General features: G+C 40.0%; 1 protein-coding gene across 1 annotated transcript in view; it reads right to left on the bottom strand.

Annotated features, from left to right (window-relative positions):
- Positions 1–3,081: 3,081 nt before the first annotated feature.
- The window catches only part of LOC138268394 (leukocyte elastase inhibitor-like), a 61,891-nt gene continuing 37,677 nt past the window's right edge, over positions 3,082–27,295 (bottom strand). Inside the window, exons 2-7 of the mRNA XM_069217993.1 lie at positions 22,822–22,998; positions 14,090–14,227; positions 12,003–12,120; positions 7,804–7,946; positions 6,681–6,848; positions 3,082–3,592 (exon numbers count right to left, since the gene is read on the bottom strand). Of these exons, the coding sequence (XP_069074094.1) occupies positions 3,191–3,592; positions 6,681–6,848; positions 7,804–7,946; positions 12,003–12,120; positions 14,090–14,227; positions 22,822–22,989 (1,137 nt within the window). The 5' untranslated portion in view covers positions 22,990–22,998 and the 3' untranslated portion in view covers positions 3,082–3,190. The remainder of the gene's footprint in view (positions 3,593–6,680; positions 6,849–7,803; positions 7,947–12,002; positions 12,121–14,089; positions 14,228–22,821; positions 22,999–27,295) is intronic.

Below are 27,295 nucleotides of genomic sequence, written 5' to 3'. Positions count from 1 at the left end.
CCCATCCTCTAAATTATTCAGTCCATTGCTGATCGTAGCCAGTGGGTCTATCCACTTTAGTTCTTTTCTGGAAAGTAGACTAGTAAGATCTCCTCCTCCAGCTTCTGGTTGGGGTTGCTCAATTAATTGCCACAAAATATCCTCAGCGGTATGTTATTTGGTTTCAGTGTTGTATAATTAATCTCTTAATGTTTTGTGACCTTTGACCAATATAAAGATTTTTACATGGACACCAAATTACATAAATTACATCTCTCAAGTTACAGTTCGTAAAATGTTTCAAGTCCATTTTAACATTTGAATGAGAAAATATTCTGGTGTCAAACGTGTATTCACATGCCAAGCAATGACAACATCCATAATGTCCCAACAATGGGGGAGACTCCATTGGGAGTGCAAAGTATGTACATTATGTCTATGTAGAGCAACTCTTACTAGTGAGTCTTTTGGCTTGGAGCCCTTTATGAAAGAAAAAGAAAAATGGGGTTTGTCATTGCCCATCAGATGTTTTTCAGATCCTAATGGCTGGATCTTGTTGCAGGTGGTGTGGTGGGCAAAAGAAGTGATGCTGAGGAACAAGACCCAGATCTAGGACTAATGGCAGATTAATTCAATAATTCTTCCCATCATTATTTTTATTTTCCTGTTTTCTATATTTTGATCACAAAATTAATTCATTTTATGTAGATTGTTTTGGGATACCGTATACCCTGCAAACATCGAAACCTATACACTCATTACCAATTACTGTACTTACAGTGCCTGATTGCACTCACAATTGTAACTTTGTCTTTTGACATTTGTGGAAATAGAAAGGAAACAAAAGAACATTTCTTTAGAGTATGTGTAATATGTTTGGCGCTAAGGAAGAAACCGCTCCTTCTTATGGTAAGACATTGTCATGTAAGGAAAGTAGCTGAAGCTATGTGGCTAGCAACATTCTTACTGAGAAATGTACATGCTACTGAGCTGTCAAATAGCTGTAAAATAGCTTGTTGTTTCATAAACCCTTGGGGTTAATATACTTATTAAAGAGATGTTAGTGTTTCCCAAATTCGTGCTGTAGTTATATATCCCGCCCACTCACTCTACTACGTTTTGATTTTTAGTGAGCCCTTTAATATATTGGATTGGCCTCCCATATAGTAAGTTGGAGAATCAAGATCATTCATAAGTAATTATTCTAGGTTGCATCCATAAGTGCCAACTGTGCTCAATTTAGTCTACATGGTTGCAAACCTCTTTTCTACTGTTGTTCAACTTTACGTCTACACTTTGTGTACAGTCAAACTTGGCCATTTTGGTTGTGAAACTGTAAGATTTCCCTCCTGCAGTATTAAGTTCTAAATATTTAAATACGTGTGATCTTTTATACCAGATTTGCAGTCGAATAAAATTCCAGGTGAACACTTTCAACATTTGATGTGCAGATTTTGGCAGTAGTATATGCCATGTGTGAAAGCAAGCAGCAAAAATAGGAGAAGTAAGCCAAGAAAAGGCATTCTCATGAATACGTAACCTGTTTGCTAAATGTTACCTTTTTGCCCCAAAAGTGTTATCCTATCTGCTTGGGCTTCATTCCACCTTTCTTTCTCATGAGGAACCATCCATTATTCTTGCAATGGATTAGACAATGTTAGCTTGACCTCTGGACACTTAAAAACTAACAGGTAATTTTATGATTGTTTTATTTTTACTACCTCACTGACCCCTACATTAATTGGTCTATTAATACACTCACCCTTAGCCTCACAAGGCATACTGTTACCCATTTGGATGAGGAGCTCCAATAATTAAACAAGTCAACAGCAGTGTATCTTCAGGGTCCATTGACCCACATAGCTATAACAGTGGATGGTCACATTCCTGTTCGCCTGTCGGCAAGAATGACTAAACATGTACCCCCATCCACCATTAAATGATTTTTTTGAGGGAGTATCCCCTTCCCTTGTTCTGATGAAGACACAACTTCAAATCATACATATATGGGTCAAAACATCGATACTTAAATAAATTAAGAACTCAATGAGTGCTGATTGTTAAGAGGCAGAATAGGGACTTGACTGTTTGCCATATTGATTATGTACAAATTATTTACAAGTTCTTATCCATGTATTACATGTTGTCTGTTTGTTTTGTTATGACCTCACCATTACAAGCATTCCGCTGGTTTTCAGCTTGTGGAACACTCTTACTTGATGCATCTTTTTCTCTGTCTATTTAAATATAATTTAGTTTAACTAACTGGTGTGCTCCTTGGATGTCAATACATTACATGTCAAAGAACACCTGACCAAAAAGTGAAACTTTGTTGTGAAGACATATCCCCAACAGAATCATTTTGAAATATACATTTTGATACAGGCATTCACTGAATGCGCTTCTCTGAAGAAGCTTGTTGCCATCTTTATAGCACTTGTAATACTCACTTCCACATTCTATTTATTGATCATGCTTTGGCATCAATGGTGAAAAGTATATTTTTATATTTTTTCCTATTGGTATTTTTGTAGCATCACATGATGTTATTATTTTTGACGAACAGATGAGACTGTGACCAATACTTTGTCTTGCTCTAAACTAATATAGAATGCTTTTGAAATATTTGAGGGTGTCCAGCTGGATTTAAACCTATATAGTTGCTTATGATTAGGTTTTAGGTTTGTTTATTGTGAAACAAAACATTTTTCTCTTTATAATGCTGGTTCATAATGCCCACCAACCTCCTCAATACTCCTTTTCCACTCTTTTTGTCTCCTGCTCCTGTATAGACTCGTCTCCTTTTAGGTCTCTGGTCTACATTCTAGTGGTTGAGCATAATAAGATCATGTCTCAATTTAGGTAAATATTTTTCTTCTATTTGCACCAATGTATAATATAAGCTTAGATTTCGACTCGCTATCTGGATACTTGCATTGAGTTCACTGTAACTCTGAAAATTATTAATAAAAGCATTTTTTTAAAAGAATGATACAACACTAACAAAACATTTGATGTGCTCCAGCACTTTAACTTTTCTTCCATGTGATGAACAATTCTGATAAAAAGGCAGAATTTACACAGAGAACAAGAAGTGCCATATTCAAGGTATAGAACTTTATTGAGATAAATTGAAACAACAATTGTTGCAAAACAGTACCAAATTACATGATTCTTGGATTTTGTAACAAAACGTTCAAGCCCTGAATCTTTAGGGAGAGGAATATCTTCCAAAGAAAAGCATGTTTTTTGATGGGTTATGCCGGATGAAAAACAAGAAAGGATGGTCAGCCCTGAATTCCTCTTCCCGGAGCATGCAAAACGTTGCAATGCCTGCTGTTGCAGCAGCTGCTTCAGTGCCTTCTTCGTTTACCTCCACAAAGGATTTGTGCACAACTTTAGATAGAAAAAGATCACGTGTTCCCGACATTCCTGACAAGTCGGCCACACCATTTACAAATATGTCTACGAGACCCAGGCTGGCCAAAGTTGATTTCAGCTCATAGGAGTCTTCTAGCTTGAATTTGGGCAGATGGACATGAACATCAATAGCATCCATATTTTCTGGTAGAGTCCACTCCTTGATGGTTTCTAAGGTAAGTTGACTTTCCAACTACAGTTCAAAATAGAAAAAGACAGAATATAACTAAAAACCATTCTACCATTCAAGGGCAAAGTGACATTTTAAATGTACACAACTAGAGTAGAAGAATTTAGTAATACATGTCATCACAATAAGTGTGGAGCTACTCAGACAGGAAGTAATAATGATGATAAAAGACTCTATGGCCTCCGAGCACAAACAAGGAATGCCTTTTATGAAACCTCTTAGTTTTGTATGAGAGTATGCTTGAAAATTCAAAACCTGATATATCAAATTTGCTCCAACAGAGATTACGGTAATCATTAATTTTTTTGAAGATCTATTTATGGCATATACAACAGAAAAAATCATGGTGACATTCAGCAGCAAATATCTCAGTGAGAAAAGTATTGGTACACAGTGTTCACTTAACATCCGGACTACAGTAATAATTCTTGAGAAGCAGAGCCATTCATACTCAAGGGGTTTCTGTGCATCATGCATCAGTACTCACATGTAGCAAGCATCTCATTGTGGTTGCACTTAAATGTCACAAAGGCCATCTGGTCAGCATTCAGGCAGATCAAGGAGAAGAGTGACAGTTTATTTCTAAACAGTGACCCAACTTTTCAGCCATTCTGAAATGGTTTCCAGTAATGAACATTCATTAGCAGAAAGGAGCAATTGAGGGGTAGCATATTTATTTTGTGCGCAGCTATATTTCATTGTACGAAAGATGGAATTCCTCTCCATGCTACCATATATTATAAGCTAAAGCAGTTTTATGACAGTGACTAACAAATTTAATTAGATCCTAAATGTTTTTGTAACAAATTACTAGTTGCAAATTGGTGTAATGTGAACTATTTTACATGTTTGCATATTTTCAACCGTACAATGCCATATGATGGAGCAAGAGGCCAAAGATTTAGGTTTTGAAGGGTAAATATTATGTCCAGTGACTGAAGGAAACCTTTAAAATCATCCAGAAAGATTTATTATGTTAGATGTATTCATTCACACTACAAAAACATTTACACTACTTTCTAGCACTTTGAATGATGTTCAAAAACAAACTGTGGAAGGTCTTTTAAGAAAGACTCAAGAAGACCTGGGATGCAGTGAACTGGGTGCTTGTGAAGTAGCGATCTACCGCTTAGGAGCTGTGCAGCTGGAACAAAGCTGCAGCTGCAAGAGGATGTTACATGCATACATTTGTCCAGTGTTATCCACTAATCTAGCAAAAGCTAGAGATGTTGCAGGTTGTGCACAAGGTCACCATGGTAGAGACAGTCACAAGGTAAAAGGTATGCAAGGTGGACACTAATTCTTATGGCGAGAGAAACTGATGCAGCACACATCCGGTTTTACAATTCTTGTGAGACATTTCTGCTACAAAACCAGTAACAAAAGATAAATTTAAGCAATCTAAACGTAATACCAGTAGCCCAATAATTAGGGTTTATGTGAAACCATGCTAGAGTAATAAACAAACAAAGCACAGCTGTACCAGAGAGGCGTGCTGTGCATATTTGTTTATCAACCTACAACCAGTCACTGGCCATGCATAGCTTCTGAAGTTGTCAAACGCACATTCCCCTAAGAGCTACCGCTGCATGCTGAATTAAGGGTTTTTGAAGAATATATTCAGAAAAGAACTTCATGGGCTCTAAAGTCCCTTCTCTAGTCAATGCGTTGCTGTCCTGGCTTTCAAATGCTACTGCTGATCATGCACAATGCAAAATCTGAGGTCAAGCTCAGGGCAGGTAAATGTAACTCATCAGCACATCCCCTGAGAATGGAGTGAGTCTAGTAGACACAGAAGAACATAGCAGGACCACTGCCCCCTTCACTTAATAAATGAGCAAAGCTTTTCAGCTGTCACAGTTGCACTGAAATGATGCTCCACCTTTAGCCTTCCATTGACGTTTACTAACTGGGTCATGCTTTGAAGGATACTTTATGAAAGTGAGAAATTACTGATTAAAATGAGGCCAGCCACTTTCCAAATGAGGGTCACAAGGCGAAAGAAGGGGCCATATTTAGTTAGTAAAACTGCATGTAGACGACGCAGTAACAGCAGTGAGAGGCAGTCGTTTGAAGGACACGGCACTATAGGGTAATAATTCATGAGGCCCAGCACTGACATGTAATAATTAAAAGGGGACAGCACTTTTGGAAAATAATTCTGACAAAATACTGTGAGTAATTAATACATGGGCAACAGCACGAGATGTAAATAATTAATGGGGAGTGGACCCTAAGATGGTAATAATTATTGGGAAGTAATGCTGAATGGTAACAACCCATAATCTTCAAAATGTTAGAGCACGGATGCATGCCACTATTAATAACTGGTGCAATCTAATTGGCTAATTATAAATTGGTAGTTGCAGTGCAGAGGTAATTGTTATCTGTTTGAAGATGTATCTGTACATAAAATAGTTCTTCCTGAGAGTTTTAGGCAAATTGGCCATATGATTTTTGTGCCTGGGCCCAATGTGGATGAGTCTGGGTAATGTGATGCTTGAGCCTTGGTATTATAGTCTGTATCCAAGTATTTGAAGCTTTTTTGGGATAGATAGGGCTGTCTGAGGTTGAGGTTGGGTAGTGATCTTTTCTTGGCATATGGTGTCTGTGAACAAGCATTTGAGGATTACATTTGCTATTTAAAGCTGTAATCGATCATAAAGGTTTGCACCCAAGCATATGATCCCCGCGGCCTTGGCATAAACTGGCCTACCCCTCGTAGCAGCACCCTTCCTGATATGTGTGGTAACAAAATTGTCTTATTTGTTTTAGTAACTTGTTTAAGTTAATATTCCTACATAAATGACAGTGCTGTGATGTCACTTGTGGCAATACCATCAGGTTAGAAGTCAGGTGATGTCATTATGGGTCAAAGGGTATATGATGTCATGCCAGCTATTGTTGGTTATCTGTTGGATTCCGGGAGCAAACTGGAATGTTCGAGGATTCTCACTTTACAGAAATGGACATTCTAACTGTGAAAACCGACTGAAGCTAGAGTTCCTGAGAATTTAATACTGAGGAGATGTTATTTCTAACAACATAAAGCAGCTGAAAGTAGACAGCTTGTCAGAACATGTGGCTTCACCTGTTTGAGGCCAGTTGCATCGTCAGTGATGTCATCAGGTAACAAGAGGATCATGCTGAGCTCATCGCCAACATAGGGAAGCTCCAGAGCACGGCAGTTTGCTTCCATAATGTAACGGAAAGGAAACTTCTTCTTTTGATACATCATCTTCACTGTCTTTTGTTCATTCTGATAAGAAAATGACATCATTTTATTTATTCAAGAAACATGAATTCAAATAAAGCAAAGGAAATACTACAGATACAAACATAGGAATTTTCCTTCTACTTTAAGGAGGAAAAATAGTTAATGACTCTTAGTCAAGCTGATGGATATACAGACTCAAACCACTTTTTAAATTCCCAAAAGGGGTGGAATGGTCAGGTGGCAATCTCACTTGCCATGAGGATCTGGAGCTCTCTCCAATGCAAACAATATGAGGCAATTTTCCCAACCTTTCTGGATATTAACACACAAAATCATCAGCATTGGGAAATGAATAAAGTGCAGATTTTATATGGTAATTTTCCTGGGGGTGAAATATACCTCACAAAGCAACCCTGAAAGTCTGTTGTCATGCGAAAGGCCTGTTTGATGTTTAAGCAACTGAGAGAGGACTGGGTCAATTTGCAGAAGCAAAAGAGTAGAATAGTAATCTCTGTGCTTCAGAGCCCCAGTAGGTGGGGCAAGCTCCAGCTAGAATATAATTATCTGTCTTCTGAAGCCAGTGACATTGCAAATATTAATGAAAGATTCCTTGCTATAGGCTAAAAACGTTTTATAGGCTCGCACATAAGGCCCAGGCTGCTCTGCCTGGTGACAGCTGTGTGTGGCAGACCTACTGATTATGATGTTGTCACAGTGATCACCATTGTTTTAGCTGGTCAGTCTAGTGATGTGGAATACCCACAGGCCAGGTCACGAGGACACCATAAAAGAGCGTACTGGAAGGGTGAGCAAAATAAATGACAGCAGTAATTTCTCAGATTAGCAACAAATACAAATATAATGCACACATTTTCCCTTAAACTAAACTAACTAAGATTTTATTCTGATGTATACTAAATAATCCATACCGTAATACATCTTTCATTCTGTAAGATTTCAAATTGATTGCTTTTTCCCGTTTAGAAAGAAGAATTACCTTATTCAGCCTGAATGGCATGTCCACAGTGTTCTCTGCATTAAATTTCTCTGCCCAGTTTCCCTTGAAATATATAGCATTCACCAGAACTAGAATTGTGGAGCTATCAATAGATCCATCAGGCAGCAGATCCAGAATTTTACCTAAAACCAGAAATTGAAATTGAAAGGAAATATGTGGTACAATCCACGGTTTTACAAGTCTACACACAGGTCACCAATTCACTGCTCCAGCTTTTTCACAAAAACATCATAGATCATTGTGACCTGCAGGGAGTCAATTTGGTGATGGATTTCAGACTTCTCCGGCTTATCCCAATGTTCTCAACTCTGGTCTCTCACTTGCTCCCTTAAAGGCCAGGCAGCAGATCTCCGGGTACACCAACACACAGCACACCCTGAATATCCAAATGTTAATTAATGTGGAGCTTTGTATCATTCAAACAAGTGTCCGGTTCCTGGATTGCCATGATATGATGATGCTGAGGACTAGCTGCATGCCATCCAATGGAGGCATCATATCCTTGTGGAACTTTGTCTTTAGCCAATGCCAAACCACTCCCCGATATCACAGTATATCAAATACATTTAAGCATACCCTTTAGTTACTGACACATTAAGGCCCATATTTATACTTTTTTAGCGCCGCATTTGTGCCACTTTTGAACGCAAGAGTGGCGCAAACTTACAAAATACAATTGTATTTTGTAAGTTTGCGCCACTTTTGTGTCAAAAAATGACATTAATACAGTGCTAAAACAGTATAAATATGGGCTTATGTCTTATTCACGGCACAAGAATAATGAAGGGGAACACCTCTCTCAAGGTCACTGAATCAGCATACTGTTACTAAGAGACACACTTAGACTGGGTCCTTCGTACATGCACTGCTGTGCATTATCTGGCAAACAAACACAAATGATGGACGGAATGCAGAACCAATCACACATTCACTCCAGTCACAGATCTGGGTTGAATCCATCAATTCTTTTGCTCACCATGCCACCCCACTTTGGACCCAATCATATGCAAATCAACCTTGACCTGTTCCCCATGGGAATAGTTCAGCCCCAACTGCCAGGCCAGGTCCTCCCTGGACTGGAAACAAGTATCCTGGTATCACCCTTCATTAGCCAGGCTAGCTTGCATCCAGTGACATAGTGAGCACGGGACCCACGTCTGGGCATACCCGGCACACTTATGGCGACAGAGGCAAACAAACACAAATGATGGACGGAATGCGGAACCAATCAAACATTCACCCCCAGTCACAGATCTGGGTTGAAGCCATCAATTATTTTGCTCACCATGCCACCTCAGTTTGGACCCCAAAACATTATGGATAAAACCCAGATCTGTGACTGGGGTGAGTGTTTGATTTGTTCTGCATTCCGTCCATCTTCTGGTGTGTTTTTGTGCAGTATCTGGCAGAAAAGCACTGACAAATACATATGATTGTACAAACAGTTAAACAAAGGCTAATGAAGAAACACTTGCATGCATTTCTACTAATGTTCATTCCTGTGTATGACCCATGTAAGAGTTGTCTTCATTCACTTCAAAGCATATCACTGAAAAAGATATGGATGTCTTAGTCTGAAAACACTACTTTCTTCACCAGATCCCAGTTCCAAAGTCTCTGTGCGTGAGGGCATTTTATGAGAACATTGAGTTTTAAACATTGTGCTACCAAAATATTATAGTCAGAATATTAAAATACAAAAATATATGAAGCTACGTATATACAGGTAAGTAAAGATTTACTATATCTATTGCCACATGTATGTTCCTTAATAATAAATATATACATTGACATTCATGAGTTTCTGGTATTCAGTTTTCAATATTTTGGGAAAAAGCTAATGTCTGGCTTATTAGACAGGACACACCTTTCTCCCCAATGGAGTGTGGTCATTGATCCTTTGTTTTTAGAAGTATCCTGGTCAGAATCCCCTTCCCAGTGAGATTGCTCATTTAGAATGTCTAGGACATGCTTCTTAGGCTAGCCATGGAGACTGATCTACTGCCACCTCAAACAGCATGGACTCCAACACTCCACAGCTATGGTCCTTCTATACACACATTCTTATTCAGAGTGAAAACATTTTTGCTTAAGCACATGTTGAGTGCAAATTTGATGAAAAGTTGCATTTTCTCAACTCCTTAAATCCTACAAGAAAACATTTAGACAAAAATGTGCTAGCAGAACATTTGTACTCTGAAAAACGTGTTATACTTGGTTACTGTTATAGAAGCACAACTTTTGAGAACTGGCAGCAGGTTTTACATCAACAGCGTTCTTGTCTTCCACCAAATGTGTATCCCGCAATTTAGTATTTTGGGGTAATTCCAATTTTTAAGGGATTCCTGTGCTACTAGTAATTTGAATGCATCAGTGTGGTTGGGAAGTTTGTTTCTATGTGGTGGTGGTTATTGTATTGTGTGACCTCTGACAAATGCAGTTTGATTGGTGCATTAAAAACACACCTCTTGAATTAATTCTGAGTGCCCAGGTATCCTACCTAGGTAACTCTGCCCTGCAGGAATAATCAATACTTTGGACACCTGTAAATTTTGGGGCAGCAGATTAACTTCTGGCTATATGTAGGACCCTGCGGGTCCCCTTGGAAATTAGGAATTAAAGAAGGAATCAATAACTCCAGCTCCTATTTCCACTGCAATTCCTCCTTACTCCTAGAGTTTCACCTAGAGACCTGGGTTGCTGAAATCTCCAGGTGAAACAAAGTGCATCTGTGGTATTTCTGAAGATCTCATCATTCTGCAGGGGCTGGTAGCTGTGTTTACTCTCCCCTTCGGAATTATGAGAGATACCATAAATGGGGCCTTAGACATGTGCAGCAAGCCTCTTTACCAGCTACCCAATCTGGTGAAGATGTATTCTGGCCATGCCCTGCCAAATCTGTGAAGCCTGCCATGCCAAGAGCTGGTCACTTTCCCTACGGGATGAGACACGTATAAGATGTTTATAGCATCACTGCAATACATGAAGAGTAGAGGTACTCCCTCCAGGATGGGAATTCCCATAATTTTTGGAGTCCCAACAAGGTGGGTTGCCAAAGGTCACGAGTAGCCGTCTATCATGTCCTCCTGAATAGCCCTGTGTTGAACACCCTTCTCCACTTTCCATGTCACGGACACTGTAGCAAATGGATGTCTCCTTCTAAATCACAAAACTCTTACGCTACAGGAAAGGATTATATATGCTCATCACATTGCTTCAGACTAGCTTGAGTAGGTCGGCCTAACAGTTTGATTCTCCAAGATGGCAGGGATAGTGGAATGAACATCACAAATACTGGGACCCCGATGGCATAACACATGACAGCTTCCAGTATGTGAATGTGAACTGTAGGCACTGACACAGTAGACAGGTGTCCATAGGACCACTTCATGCATCCTCTGCAATGTTTCCTCACATCATGCAAATGTATTGTATTATAGTACCTTATGTCTTAATGGTCAAGATTTTGTGAATGTAGATAGGGGCCTGCTCTTCCTCGCAGCACTTTATCAATGAATTAGAAATAATTCACAAGGAGAATGCTTCCTTAGTAACATACAAGAGGCAGGATTTCTGCAAATACTTCTAAATGGCCCTTTTACAATGTTACACATTACTAAATGCGTTGCAGTGCAAAAATGAAATGTGTCACATTGTGTCACTGTGCAAAAACATTGACTGCAAGTTTTCCGATCCTTAGTACATCTGGCTCTTAATTCCTGTACTGTGAACCCCACTGACAGGAGTTCCTGCAGTGTACATTGTGCAGGGGCCTGAAATGTAACCGATATGGATGTCTTTAGGGGTGTCATAGCCTTCCGCAGATGACTTAGTAAATCGTCATCACAGTGCACAATTTAATGATGATTATACAATAAGGATTCTCCAACATGGATCTTCCTGAAAAATGAAGCCTTTTAAGCAGTCCCTTATATTCGAAAACACAAATGTCATATTAAGCCAAGGAAAATGCAAGACGAAATCGTGTATTCTACTTTTCCTGGACTTCACTTCACTTTCTCCTCAGAATACCTTGCTACACATTTTCACCTTTGGAGTTCCTGTTTTGTTTCCTCAGAGGTATTTAATATCAGTCTGGTTGAAAATCATCTACACAATCTGTGTTTCTTTGTACAGTAGATGTAGGCAGTCTTGACTTTCATCCCATAGTACGTTACCATTGGTCTGCCCTTCCACCCATTTATTAATGTCCTGGCGTTCTGCGTCCGCAGCACCAATAAAGTCAGCAGTCGATAACTCTGCGCCATATAGTTTCAGAGAGGAAGCCAAATATTCCTGTAGAAAAACAACAGAAACATTAGTTATACCAATTCGCAGGAAGTACAAAGAAGGACAGTTCACAATCAGTGGGTGTGTAAGAAACAGAGTAGCCAAAAATTAAATTTATCTAGCCACAACTTTTTCTAATCTTATTTATTTCATTAGGTTACAGCCCAAATTACCGGAACTAATTTTTAATCACTTTTAGACTTCGGGTAAAGCGTGTGATGACTACAAGACATGTACTCTACCTTTTCTTTTCATAAAGGCTTGGTTTGATAACGGAATTCCAAATTACTTGTAGATGTAAGATGCTTTTGGGCAATCGACATCTTTGGAAAAAAGTAAATATTTATGTATGTGTTCCTAAGTGGTGGACAGTTGGTTTATGCTGGATGGGGACTTCTGAATACTGATGCACTTGATAAAATCCCCCCTTCCAGGTGTAGTTCAGTACTGATAAACTGGAGACATGGGGCCTTAATTAGAGTTTGCCAATAGGGTACTTTCTCAAACCTACAGCAGATGTCTTCTCAAACCCATTGTTGATGTCCTGCATGCCTTTTTACACTACATTGTAATCGATGGCACTCTGAAGATGCAACATCTGCCTCATTTTGACGACGTATCCTATCCTCCATGCTCTACATATGACCAAAGTTCTATATTCTTGAGGAGAAATGTCTGCCAATCTAATGGTGAGATCATGAGGCATACAAGAGGCCTATCTATTCTTAAATCCTATCTTAGCTCTCTAACAAACACCAGTTACAAACTATGCTTCTGCCGATCCCTCAAGGTTTGATTGCGGTTTAGGGCATTGATATTCAAAAATGAAAATAATTATCTGTCCTGAGGCATTAGGACCCTTAGCAAATGGGAAAGTTTCAAGATTAATGAGATTACTAAGAGCTGTAGTACCCAATGAGTACCAAGACATCTCGTCTGTTGCCACTTCACTGTGCACTCACTGGTCTCGCAGGTCTCAGTGTTCCACTCTGTAGTAGATCCGCCACTGCAAGTAAAGTGTTTCCAGACTTATAATGACTTGTTCCCTGGGAATAGCAGATCTGTAGCTTAAATGTCTTAAATTGCCATGTTATGGCCCCTCCACCCTATCCAATTTTCACCAGCATCTACACCTGAGAGTCTTCCACTGCTAAAACGCTCTGTAAAACATTTCTAATGTGCTGCTACCTGCCAAGAAGGAAAAAAGAACGGATCTGCTATCATCTTTGTTTCCAGCTGTGAAACATTCAAAATTTCCAAAGTGTGTTGTGCGTTCATCTTCACCACACCCAGATTCACAGCAGTGACCAAACCAGACACCATCATGATTTACCAAACCTGGGGCTGTTCAGATGTCCTGATTCTCAATTTTCGGCAAAATCCCTAATATTTCAGAAACAGGCATAGTCCTGAGTAACAAAATTCACAAAGAAGAGCCCTTATGCAAATTAGGGGATGCTTGACTACATCACTTTTCACACTAGACATCTTTTGTAGTAGTCACCATTAAGTGCACTGGAACAAGACTCAAATACCTTAAGCATTTAACAGAGAACAATGAGAAAACCTAATTTGTTGAGCTTTGCCTAGTTACACCTGACAAATGCGCTCAGCCCCACAAAGATGGGTTAGGCGTTTCAGGATTTGCTTCATTTTAGCCATTAACGCTTGACAATGCTTGCAAAAGAGCAATTCTGAAATACAGAAGTGGAATTCAAGCTTGGCATTAGTACTTTGATTGAAAATGAGCAGGAATATTAGCATAAACAGTTACCTTATTTGTACTTGAAATAATTTTCTCATGTTTACTAAATAAAGTATACACAAAGGACATGTATTCTGAATGTTTGTGCTGGAGAATTACCTCCACAGACATAATTCAACCAAATTAAGTGACAAGCTGGATTTAGTTATGTTGAATACGTAATTTACTTCAAGGTTGGTCAATCTAAACTCAGCTGTCACATGAACTTACTTGAAGGAAGGTGTACGTCTTTTCTCCAAAGAGGCGATTGGCCAGATTCAAATGGTAGGAAGTTCCTGCCTTGTTAATATCTGTTGATAGAGACTGAAAGCCTGGGTGAAGATCTTCAACGCCATCGAAGTGAAGTGTCTGCACCAAAAACAGATATAGGATTATAGAGCGTCATTTGCTTCTTGAGGCACATTTTGCAGTATAATACTACTGTACAAACAACGTAAAGAGCAGTAGGCACAACTCGCATTATGAGGGGCACAGAGTGGTGTCCCGATGGTGAGGATGGGGGGGCAATGTGGGTCATTCTTACTCGTCTAGTGTTCCCTGGCCCAGGATTGTCTAAAAATACCAGATCTAGTAATCCAGGCCTCTAATCATTGGACCCCGAACCCACGTGCAGTGCTGCGAATGCTGTGCCAAGCTACTGCGAGCCACCCCCCCAGCTACTGCATAACAAACGAAGATGCTCCTTCCAAACTCTACCCCCACCTGCTATGCCTTCCAACTGCCACTCAATGATGGCCAAAACACAGACATGGTATCCATTTACCATCTGCTTAAGGCAGGTGATAAATAGAGGAGGTTTTGGGCCCATTATTTTCTGTACAATAAACATAAAAGACAGAATTCAACCTAGAGTATTTCCGGATCAGTGTGTCACTCCACGTTCTAGGGAAAATAACTTGCAATCCTCATATGTAAGTTTGGGATACTCTTCAGGAATGGTTGATTTTGGCCCATGGCATACTCACACCAAAATATAGGGACATCGTAATGAGGACCAATGAGGTAAATAAAACTCAGTGTGGAATAAACAGTTCAACATTTGCAGCCTCCATTTGTATCGCAATTACAAGAAGTCAAGAAATCACAATCTTGATTTAAGTAACAAATCCATGACTTGGTAATTCAAGGCTAACCTTTTGTTCATACTTTAAGAGTTTGGTTGGGTTTATATCCTGTCTGCGCTTTTAATGAAAGTAAATAGTAGTTCAAGTCTACTAATCATGACATAGTTACTTAAAACATTTAATGATGTAGTTAAAAAAAAGAAATCAGAACTAAAAACAATAAAAAGACATAATGAATAAATAAAATATTTATACAAAACATCCCGAAAGTGAAATATCCTCAAGTTTTAACACGGCCAGTGCTTATGAACTAGTGCTATATAAATAGGGTTAGCAGAAAAATGAAGAAGGAGGTAAACAAAGGAATGTAATTTTAACCAATAAAAAATGTACCTTACTTTCTAATAAGTTTAATGTCCTCGGCCATAAATGGTGCTTAAAATATAATACTTTGCATATAGAGCAAATGTTTAAGTTAAGAGGGGCCTAAATAAGAGTTTATTAATGAGTGTCTTGGCCGTTCCGCTGTATACTTGCTGATCAAGCTAGTTCATGCGCTCAGAGCGGTTGATCTTACTGCTGCCTAGTCGCCAGTACACAGCAAGGACGACATGAAAGGCGGGCCCAATTTACCAGATTTGCAACAATGAATCAAGGATCCGTGCTACCACCTGTAGAGGCATAGCTAGAACTTCAGTGAAGTGTTGTAAGTCATGTCTGTAGACATGAACTAAAATGCTGATGCTGCCCTTAAAAATAACTGCAGCAAGGGAAGAGGCGGCAAGAGCACGGTTTACCGGAAAGTGACAAATAAATAGCTGCCATATTTGTGCAAATTTGTGCAATTCCCTGAGAGCTTTTAGTATAACGCCCTTAATAGTATGTGTTAAAAGGTGCCGATGTTGGAGGTCAAAAGATTTAAGATGTACTTCCTCAGTTTGGTTGTACAGCTGCTTAGTATTGCTGTTCCACAATAAAGGTAAATTTTATAAGCTTGCCATTACCTGGGGGCTCTGACCCTGCAGGCAGAATAACAGAGCTTAACAGCATGTTAGTGTGGAACGGATTCCGTAAGAGCTTTCTACGTGCTGTTAGCAAGGTCAGGCAGATGCATAGTATGTGCAAGAAGGTCTCCTTCAGCCCATGGCACAGCCTGCATGACAATGAGGCTGGCTCTGGGGCCCATGATGGCATTGCGTCCTTTGATGGTGACAGGCCGAGTTTTAATGCAAAAAATGTGATCCTGAAATAGCCACTGATGCCTTAAAACAAACAGCTCTGTGGCGTTGGACATTTATAAGTGTTGATTCATAACCATGAGTGTCAACGTTGGTTTAAACGTTCCTTGTCCTGCAACCAGGACAGGAGCCTTACTTGTTTGTTAATTTCAGGTTTGAAAGTATGATGTGATAGGAGCGATTCCGACAAATGTTGCGAGGTCAAAGCTTTTAAGGCTTTGCCTCTCGCCTTGGCCAGAATGGTTTGATTGACTGTAATCCTGAATCTCCTTCCAGAATAGTGATTTCAAAGTGTTTGGGGAACCCACCCGGGCAGATGACATCTATTTTAGGAGAGCACACTGTTGTGCTAGACTTTGTTCAAGGAGCTCAAATTCTAGTTGAAGTTGCGAGGGTGACCTGTGGGAGATAAAATACTAGGTGACAGACTGTGCTCTGGCCGTTATTAAGTAATGAGTTCATTTGTCCCGGGCAAGCCACTGATCCATAAGCCAGCGTTGGAATCGGCTTTGATTTGATTGTTGTTAACGTTGCTTCCAGGTTGGTGTTAGGAATTTAGGGCCATATGTACGAAGACTTTTTTCCATAGACACAGAATGGGTAAAAACCTTTGCTACATCTGGCCCTTACTGTTTAATGTTTGGAAAGCTGCAATCAGCGAAGCTAGTCATGGTTTCATACAGTTTAGGTGGATCCTAGGCAAATGCCTCTCTTGTAGGCGAAGCCCCAGATATTTGTAGCTGGGGCACCTTTCTACTGGACTGTTGCTCAGATACCATTTTCTCTCCTTTTTGCAGCCGTTCCCTAAAGATAACTATATTAGTTTTGTCTAAGTTGACTGTCATCCGGTTTATCACACAGTGCGAGGCAAGAGTATCAAGCGGGTTTTGCACACCAATGGGAGTTAGATTCATAAGATCGATGTCATCTGCATACTGTAATGATGCCATCAAGTGGTGTCCCAGCTTTGGGGTGTGTGAATGCGCCTAATCCAGGGCTGGGTTTAGGTTTGAAATGAACAGATTGAAAGTAAACAGAAGATGTTGACTTTTGCAGAATACCAAGCTTTTCTAATTCTATACATTTAAATAGAGTATTCTGTTGAACTAAATGTTCATTTAACAGAGCTCGTACAGACATAGGTCAACTGTACCCATAGGCTGTCACGGTTTGCCCCAGATGTCCCAAGATTGAAGTGCACTTCCTCCATATCGTATGGCGATGTCCAGTGATATTGCCTTTTTGGGACAATCGGCTGTTCTAGTTTAAGGAAGTGACTGGATGGTTGCTACCGAGGGACCCCACCATTTGCCTGCTTGGAGGGCTTACCCGTACAAAAAGAAAAAGATGGTATGCATGTAAATATATTTTTCTCATATCCTTGCAAAAAGACTCACTCCATGGCATGGAAGGCTGAAATTGCTTCCTCTGCTTGGGGCTGAAGGCAGTATCTCTTAAGGTGGGCCTATGCAGAGCTGGTGGTGCTGTAGAGCCCTGCCAACAGTGGAGGAAGAGGAGAACAGTTCACGTCCTGGTATGGGTACATTGAAAAAAATAAGAGGTGAAATTTGATGAATGTAAACCATGACACAGCAATACCTAAAGACCAGTGGGTCAAGGGGGCAGCTGCCTCTCCCTGATGCACTTCCAGGGGATAAATGCCCCTAAACGGACCCCCGGGACGATATACCATATGCTCATGCCAAATGTTATAAGGGCATTATGTGACACTATCATCTCTCATTCTGTATCCTTAAAGATGTAAGACACTTTCAGACACAATTCATGGCAATCAGGACGTTCAAGTTTGCTTTCGTTATTTTGTTGTTGTACCTATTTTGATTTCTCTTCTTAAGCATGCCATGCATCCTGCGACAATCATTCATGCAAAAAGCTTAACACATGTATCCAATGGCCACATCACAATGGGATTCAGAAAACTGTACTCTGTGTAAATTGAGACCATGGACACGCAAGATAATACTGTACCAGTTGATGTATTGTTATGTGGGTTACATGGTGCACCGGCAATCACCAGTTACTTGTACTTGTTGCATAAACTTTAAAATGGCAATTAAAACACTCAGAATTCGTATAGAGTTATATGAACGATTTTTCAGTACAAAGGTCAGAGTAACGTGTATTCTTCAGAGTTTCCTAATGGGGCTTCATGAAACAGTTCCTCCTATACGTCAAGGCAAAAGCTATAAATCAACTGATAATTGGAATTACAATCGCAAAGATACTTTGTGTCTCTCAGCAACACTATAATTAACAGCAGGGAGGGGCACAAATTAACCTCAGTGGTTACACTTTAACTAACTGCAAGGCAGTTCAAGTCAGAGTAGTTCAGAGCTAGAAATGTAAAAATACCGAACAGGTATTTTACTTTTGAATTTGTTGCTTCTGCTAACCTCAAGAACCAAGTTTTTACTGACTGGAATTTGCACTTGGAGATGCTGAGATTCTGTCTCTGTTTGACACAACTAGGATCATTACACTTGCTCGGCTCTGACATTTATTCATCTATTAGATATAAGTAAATCGCATACTGAATACCAGCTCACATGCTCAGAATCCTAGCTGGATCGCAGGTTTGTATAAGAGAATCTGATGTGTTTGTGAGCTTTCCTAAAGGAGACTAAAATGAGGCCAGAAATGCTGTAGGTAGGAAGCTTTTAACATATACCACTCTGACCCTGCAAGCACTGAGATAAATCTGGTTAGCGGAGAATTGTTTCCAGGAGGCAGTGGTTGTAGGCTGTTATCTCATGCAGGATTCTGCGGCTGCAATATTTCTTTTATTGAAATTCAATGAGGAGACAATCTGTGCCACTTTAACTTTTGGAAGTGTCCGAGTAGGATACGGGACACATTTATACTGCGCACTAAAAGCCTTATTTAATATTGCTTACGTTGTGGAGATCAGGGCAACAAACAGGAGCGGTGGACACACTCATCAGAGTGGGGGGAAATGATAAGATTGTCCTGTCATACACAATCCACTGAAGACATTAATTACAACTATTTTCAACCTCATATTCTATACTCCACTCAACTGTAAAAATCTTTAAAAATAGGTAATGTTTCTTATGAAGGATATTCTGCACTGAACAAAATCTGAGTCACAGCAAGCTGTCCTTCCCATTATTCTTTTAAACCTTTGCGGGCCTTGCTTCATATAAAGAAGCCATTCACAATTGCAAAAGAAATCAAATGTACAGCACCAAAGAAATTCCTAACAAATTCTTGATGAGCTACTGAATGTATTTTCACATCACAAATATTACCAACTACTACCAGGACTTTAACAATGTTTCCAAACATTCAAATCTGAATTAAGGTGCTCTGGTTGCCCTGAGAAGCATTAGAATCATTCCTCAATGGATGGACAACATACTAGTGTGATAGACAAGATCATTATTTAAGCTTTCTGAGGCATCTGAAACATTGTTTATCATATGTCCCACTTCAGAAACAATGTCCATCAGCCGGGGGCTTGAAGAGCTCCCTGGTTTATTGACTCAATTTGTTCCTGAGGGACAGATCGCAATCTGCACATTCCACAAGCATCAATCTTGCACTTCTATAAACCAATTCCAGTTCGCTATTGGTTCTCCAAGAGCGCATACTACATTTCTTACTCTTTTCTACTTTTAACATGAAATTAGCAGTTGCTGTGCTAGACAAATAGGCTATTCTAAACACCGGTGCACAACACTACATAACCTTATGTGCCTGCCTCCACTATCTGATTTAAACCCTGTGCACTATTTATTAAGAACAATTGTAAACTGGCATTTGCGGTTATGTTTTCATTCACTAGGTGTACAGTTGATCTGGAAGAGACATAGGTTAAGTCCTCATTGTGTAGAACAAGGATAAGTAAATTAATAAATAAAGAAATACATAAGTAAAATATCTGAGACAACAAACTAGAAGGATGTATCACCTATACCTTTCATGAGCCTTACTAAAGCAAAACTGAATCACTTCTTCTGACTAATTTTAATGTCATGTTTTGGGATTCTGATCCCTCTCATCAGGAAAACAATGTCTACCTTCATATGAGAAGCCAGATCAATTTGGCGCCCCCACCCCAAGAAAAAGGCAAAAGGTAAACTGAATTTAAATCTAAATCCAAATTCCATTAATCAGACTGGCTACACACCTGCCTTAAGTATGGACACTGTCTAAAGGTAACGACTTCCAGATTTCTCTAACTCCCTTGAAAGTTAGGGAGGAGAGCAATGTGTGCTACAGGTCATCCATAATTCCTTATCTGTACTTCGGTTTACATAGCTCTGTAATGCAGACTAGAAAGCCAAATAAGTATGAATGCATGTTCTAGAAAAAACAGATGTAAACTGTAAGCAAGTCCCCCTCTTCTGCATGGCCACCCAGGACATCTCATCTTTTGCTGGACCTTATATTTTTGCTGGCTCTAGAGCTCTGTTCACTTTACCCCTGCTAACAAGGAGTAGAATGCCTGTGCTCCCTCTAACTATGGTTCAATTGGCTTATTCCCGATTCATACATTTAACTTAGAGGTAGTCCCTACTTTATGGTGCAAAATGTGCGCCCAGGGCCTAGAAGTTAAATTCCAGTTGTGAATTGCAGCACCTATTGTGCCACCCACTACAATGGCAGTCAACAAGGTTACAGGCCTACCCTGTGTAGCCTGACTACGGCAGTATAAAACCTGCAGTGTGAACTGTTAAAATAACCCTTTTTAATAGGTACAAACCTACCTCTTCAATTATAAGCAAGTCAGCCTATGTAAGTCTTGTAGCCCGCAAGCTGGGGTGCATGGTGTTTAAAAGTGGGAAATGTAGAAAGTTAATGTTACCATATACCTAGAGTGCCATGGCCCAAAAAGCTATTTTCACTTTGGCAGGTTTAGCTGTCCTATTGAGAAAACAGTTTAACATACTAATTATTGTACATTGAGCTCTAGAAAAATAGTTAAACAACTATTGGTAATAGTTCCCTACCTTAAGTTTCTGGAGAGTAATGTGCATTAGCTATCCAGCTTCTCCCATCCTGTGCTCAGCCTTTAACAGATGTGCAATGCTTCCCAAGATCAAACAATAGGATGACCAGAATAGGCTGAGATGAGACTAAGCTTAACAGAATACGCAGGGTAGGGGATATGGTCCTCCTATTATCAGACCCTACTTGACAGGTCTGCTGACTCACATTTAACACTTGGAGGGCACTTGAAAGGGAAAGAACAGGACGGAAAGGCATTTCTTGTGTATCCCCTGTCTGGCTGCTGAAGCACCCTGCTTTTGTCCTACAAGACATCTGTCTCTGGGCTTTTTGTGGATACAGTGCCTACTTCAAGATGGATTTTGTCAGATGTGGGAGGACACTAGGATTACTAAAGTACACTCATTACTCTCATCTCCAGCCTCAGAACCCAATTTCAGTGTGACCGAAGACTTTCACCATCTTGGAAATGTCCTGACACATGGCATTTTGGGCCTGTGTACAGGAAAGTAATCAGAAACGCTTGCAGAGAGGGACTAGGAATGTTGTAGGGTATTTCCAACCTACATGGGTAACCTACAAAGCTGGACCCTCACCCGGCCTTTCTTAGAACAGTTTCTGAACCTGCAGAAAATCAGGAGAGGACTGAGCCTGCTGACAGTCACCTGAGAAAAGTCCTGAAGGACTGAGTTTGCTCCTTCTAGAACCTAGGACAAAGAAGAGAACTCCAATGGTCTGTTGGCTGAATTCCTGCCTGGCAACAGGGAGACAATAAGCTACAAGAGGCCTTTTCCTGAAAGTACCCAGCTGACCAGTAGCAACTGGACTTCGACTGGACCCTGCTGTTGCCCTCTACCTGACACCGTGGCTGTTTTTAAGTGCCCCCACTGAGGGCATGGTGGACTTTTGAGTTGTACTCTTATAGTGGAATGGGGCTTAACAAACCAAGTGCCTGACTTAAATATTGGCGAAATGGATAATCCATTGCAAATGGAATACCTTCAGTATATAGATAGCAGACACATGGCCACTTTTCTCTGCCTGTCAAGCAATGAAATACCTGGTGGCAACTGGGAGTGAAAACATTTAAATAACCCCCAAGCAATGGGAGAATGCTTTGGGATTTTCCTTTTGAAAATAAAAAAAAAGAGTTTTAATTTTCACGAAAGGAGCTGCCATGTTGACAGAGCCATCCATCAAACTTCCAATGTATTTCCAGGAGTCTCTGTGATGGCAGTTCTTGGAAATGCAAAAGATGTCCGCAGGACAGCGGACATCTCTGAATATGACAGTTGGTGTACCCTCGCCACAGCAGGAGAAAAGTACCTCGCAATTAAGACGGTACTTATCAAATAGGAGGCTCTTATATAGGTTGCTGAATATTTCCCTGACTACTACCTGCCACCAGCAGCTGTAACATAATATGCTTACACATTACTTTCAGTGTTCGGCTACCTTTCCTTCTGCAGCAAGGCATGTGGCAAAAATACTTTTCACAATCCTATCCTGCAAGGTCCTACTCTTTAGTTAAAAAGCAATACCTGCTGCTAGAGTAATATTTGAAAGTGATAACAGAAGATCAAGCCCTGGTAGAAGGGAAAATTCTCAGTGTTGAAAAATGAAAAAAATGAATACCTTCATTGCTTACCTTTGAAACCTGCTCAGCAGAGTTGCCCTTGGCTCCCAAAAGCACCATGGCCAACGCAGCTGAAATACTGAAAGGGGAGATGAAGATGTTGCCTGTTGGGTTGGTTTCATTCAACTTTTGGAAGAGATCCAGAGCAAAGTGGGTGTTTGCACAGCACAGGTTATCCATGTTTAAAATCTGAAAAAGAAAAAAAAAATCTGTCAATACGGTTCCCTGCAAAGAAAGGTTAATTTTCAATTCACAAAAAAAATGTTGTGGAACAAGCATTAGCTGACATTTAATAGTACCGTTGGGTATGTTTTCAATTGGGTATGTTTACAATTTTGGTGTAAATCAATTGACTTCACTAAAAGAGGAAATCTGTTGTAATGTAGTTCCTCGCCTAGGGCATTGTAGACAATGGACATATCTTCCATGAACAGACAACATTTTCTGACAGCTACTAGAATCATGAATGAAGACCTCATAGCGATATACACATAGGTTCACCGACCTTGAAGTTACACTGCACAGAAAAGAGTGCCCAAAAGATTAGGAAGGTCTTGGAGAATTGCACTAAACTAAGGGCACATGCTACTTTCAACAGAAAAGAGGAGTATTAGACATGCGGTCCATCAAGGCAAGAGCATTGCACATGCCTAAGTAACAGGATGGATTAGGACACTGATCAGCCTTTCCCCTTATGTGTGTATGGAACAGAAAAGAAGACTGAAAAATATCACATACTAGGAAACGTGTGATAATATCATAGGCAGGTCCGAAGATCACATCAAATACAGAAAGGATACAAACAAGCATGTATAATGCAATGGGTCTCGTGTTTTTTCTCGAGTAAGAGCTATTTGCATTGTAAATTCCGAACTGGACATTTCTTGCCACATAAATTGAAAATAATAAGTAAAACAGAAGTTCGCTCCCAGTCAAACATATTATCGGCAAACTGCAATTACCCATGTAACAGGGTCGATGTGATGTAAAGAGCTCGACTACTGCCCAGCGAGATCGTGCTGCGTAGAAAATAAATAGAAAAAAGTAGTCCATTAACCATACGGCAGACACAGAGCCTCGTATTTTTTCTGTAGTTGACCGGTGCTCTCAAAGAGTGCTAAACACCGGAAAAGGCATGACGTATGCATGCCTTCCACTAATGAAAGCAAGCAAAATTTAAAAGGCAAGCCCGCAAACCAACCAAACTCATGGGTGTACGTGGTTACAAGCCCATAGAGAGATTACAGCAGGGACAGAGCACTTTGCGCTCGACCCTAAAAAAGCACAGGATGTCACTATTTTTCATGTACCAGAAACATGTGAATCGACATCCCAGAAAATATCAAATAAAAATGCTTGCAATTGTTCATGTAGAATAAGCTGATAAGTTTTATTATACATTTTAGTTCAAGAGCGGATTCCTGCAGGACTGCTGTGTTTCAGGCTCTGGGTAGAAGTAACATCAGAAAGAATACAACGATTTATCTATTGCCAATCCTCCTGGCAGAAAGCACTGAGGATGTGTGATTTACTTGTGAGAGCTATAATATTCACCAGGTACGTGTTGGAATTATCTGCAAATGTTGACTGTATCCCTAAACTCAATGGAAAACATTAGAACAGTGTACATCACAAAGCTTTCTGCTGGGTCAGCTTTTGAATGGCAGAGGTAAACTCACAAGCCTAGCCATTGGTTTATTCATCTAAGCGTTTATCAAGAACATTCTCAACAATAAAGCATTGTCCTGCCAGGAACAGAATTTTTGTACATTTCTGATACTATTGAAATACAAGAAAATAGTGTTGCTGGAATTGAATTGAGCCACACGTTTGAAGTGCTTGCCAAACTACAGAAGATGCACAGGAACAGGGCCAAGAAGTCACACCATTGCCAAAAACCAATGAAGCAGCTCACTGAAAGAAAGATATTCCATTCAATTCATTCATGCTTATACAGTACATGGCTACCCAAAAGGGCCTCCCAATGCTCAAGAATATTCAGTAATTATTAAATTGCAATGACGCAAACAGCCATGTTTTCAATAGTTTCCTAAAACAGCGTTCATCTTCTATTTTCCTTATTGTAACAGGCAGTTTGTTCCACAGTTGTACCACTAAAGAGGAGAAAGACCTACCTTCTGGATCACAACTAAATTTAAGGAGGAGGATCTCAAGGGTCTAAAAAGCCTATAAGGTTGCATCATATGCTGCAGTAGTTGATGGCATTTTTTTGTAATATGCGGAATGAGAAATATATAGAGATGTAAATTGAATTCTTTTTGTTTAAATGGGAGCCAATGCAGAGCGGCCAGAGACCTCAACACAGATTGATCTTCAACAGCAGACAAGCTCCTGTATTCTGGACCACCAGCAACCTTCTCACAAAGTTTTATGGGCAGCCTAGGTAGAGGGAGTTTCCATAATCAAGGCAAGTAAAAACAAATGCTTATTCCACTATCCTCTGTAAAGGAGGCAGTAGGACAGCTAATATTTTTCTGAGGGTTCTCAAGATACAACAGCAGTTGGCAGCTACCTTCCGGACTTGCATCTTAAGGTTAGATTGCTATCCAACCAATTGCCCAAAATCTTACTCATGGGCTTCGACTGGAGACAGTTACTCCAGTCTGTGGACCAGCAATTAATATTAGTGCCGACCACCATCACCTCCATTTTGTCCCTGTTATGTTTCAGACAGTATGATGCAATCCAACATCTTACCTCGTTCGCTCATGATTTCCACTGGTCTACTTTAAAATGGTAATCCTGAGTTAAAGAGATAATACTCTGTGTTTCATCTGCCTATGATACAACTGAAAGACCCTAGACTGAACAATTGCCACTAAGGGACTTACATACAAATTAAAAAAGGGTGAGGCTCTGTGAAAATCCCTAGGTCACTCAACACTTTAGGGAGAAGAAATGTCTGTTATATGCCTTATGTTTCTATCCTCCAGAAATGACTGTAACCAACTCAGCGTGGAACCTGATAATTCTGTTTGTATTCATTGCTGTAACAACTTGTGGGAGACTGTTTCGAAGCCAGCACCCAAGTCTAATAAGATTACTGCTGCAGTCCCACCTTGGTCCAAAGTCATTTTAAGTTCCTCAACCACAGCTAACAAAGCCATCACAGTGCTGGGACCGGATCACAATCAGATCCAGTTTGCGTAAGAAGAAGCATATTTTCTGTTGCAATCATGCTGACAGCTGTTGATTCAAATGTTTTTCCAGTACCTTACCCTCAACAGGTAACAAGGATATTGGCTTGTAGTTTTCCACTTGTAGAAGATCATTAAGTATTTTAGTCTATGTTTTAACACTGTGTTTCAAATAGGTGGCAGTATACCCGAATGTAAGGAGAAGTTAAGTAACTCTTGAAAAAGGGGATAGATTGACTTCTACCCCTGCCTAAGAATATGAGGAGGTATAGGGTCTAAAGGAGCCCCTGATTTTAGCATATTCATTAAGGCCATTAAGTCTTCTTCCTTAATCTCCTGAATGAATGAAAAAGGCTCATTGTGCACTTTTGCACAATAACATAAACCTTAGTAAGCCAGGGACAATACAGTAGGCTACTGTAAGAGTGAGAACAAGCAATGCTTCAGTAAAGGTCACTTTGAGATAAGTAAATACTTTCAAGACTAGCAATTAGGATAATAAAGGCTTAAATAGATTACAGTGTAAGTAACCATGCCTCAGAAACCCAATTGTCCCACGCTATTATCCCTTGGACAATAGTTTTCCCTGATAACTACCTCTAGTTGCAGTGAATAAGCGTGTTTCAACAAAGGGAGGGCACTTCATACTCAAAACTTCATGTGAGTCAGTGCTCACATGGGCACAACTGCAATTTTGACCAGTTTTAGTGCTAACTCCTGGGTCTAAAATGTTCCTAAAACAGGTGTAGGAAGGAACAGAAGTCGTAAAATGGGAGGGCTATTGATAACATCATCAAAGAGTAATATGGAGGGCAGTATTCATGTGATGCGTTCATATTTGTGGACAGGTCCCAATGACTAAGATGGCAAAGAAAGTACATTCTTTGCTAAACAATGCTTGGCACCACCACCACCACAAGGAGTAGCTCTGCACTGATGATATGTATGCAGTCTAGATGGGTGGATACATATTTGAGGACCAAGGACTCCACAACTGTGGCAGATTAGATTGAGCTTAACCCATAAGAAATTTCCAGGTGAACAAAACACTATTCCAGCAGAGCTGCACAGGTAGTTGCATATTAAGGATGCAGAAGAACAACACTCATAGATGAAGCGCTTACAACTATATGCTAGGTTCAAATAATCACCAGCTGGTTTTTGGTTCCTGGCTAGGCTTTCATAAAGGATGTATGTGATATTTCTATAGGGCGAACCTAGCCAAAGGGCAGTGGAAGAGTGTACTTGGTCAAAGAGCAGCATGAAGTCAACAAATAGGTAGCTGGTTTGAGGAAGGTTAATCAATTATGATGTAGCTTTCTTTAAAG

Source organism: Pleurodeles waltl, chromosome 2_1 (genome assembly GCF_031143425.1).
Source record: "Pleurodeles waltl isolate 20211129_DDA chromosome 2_1, aPleWal1.hap1.20221129, whole genome shotgun sequence".
NCBI lineage: Eukaryota > Metazoa > Chordata > Amphibia > Caudata > Salamandridae > Pleurodeles > Pleurodeles waltl.
Note: the sequence above shows the minus strand (reverse complement) of the source record. Positions and strands in the feature narration are given on the sequence as shown.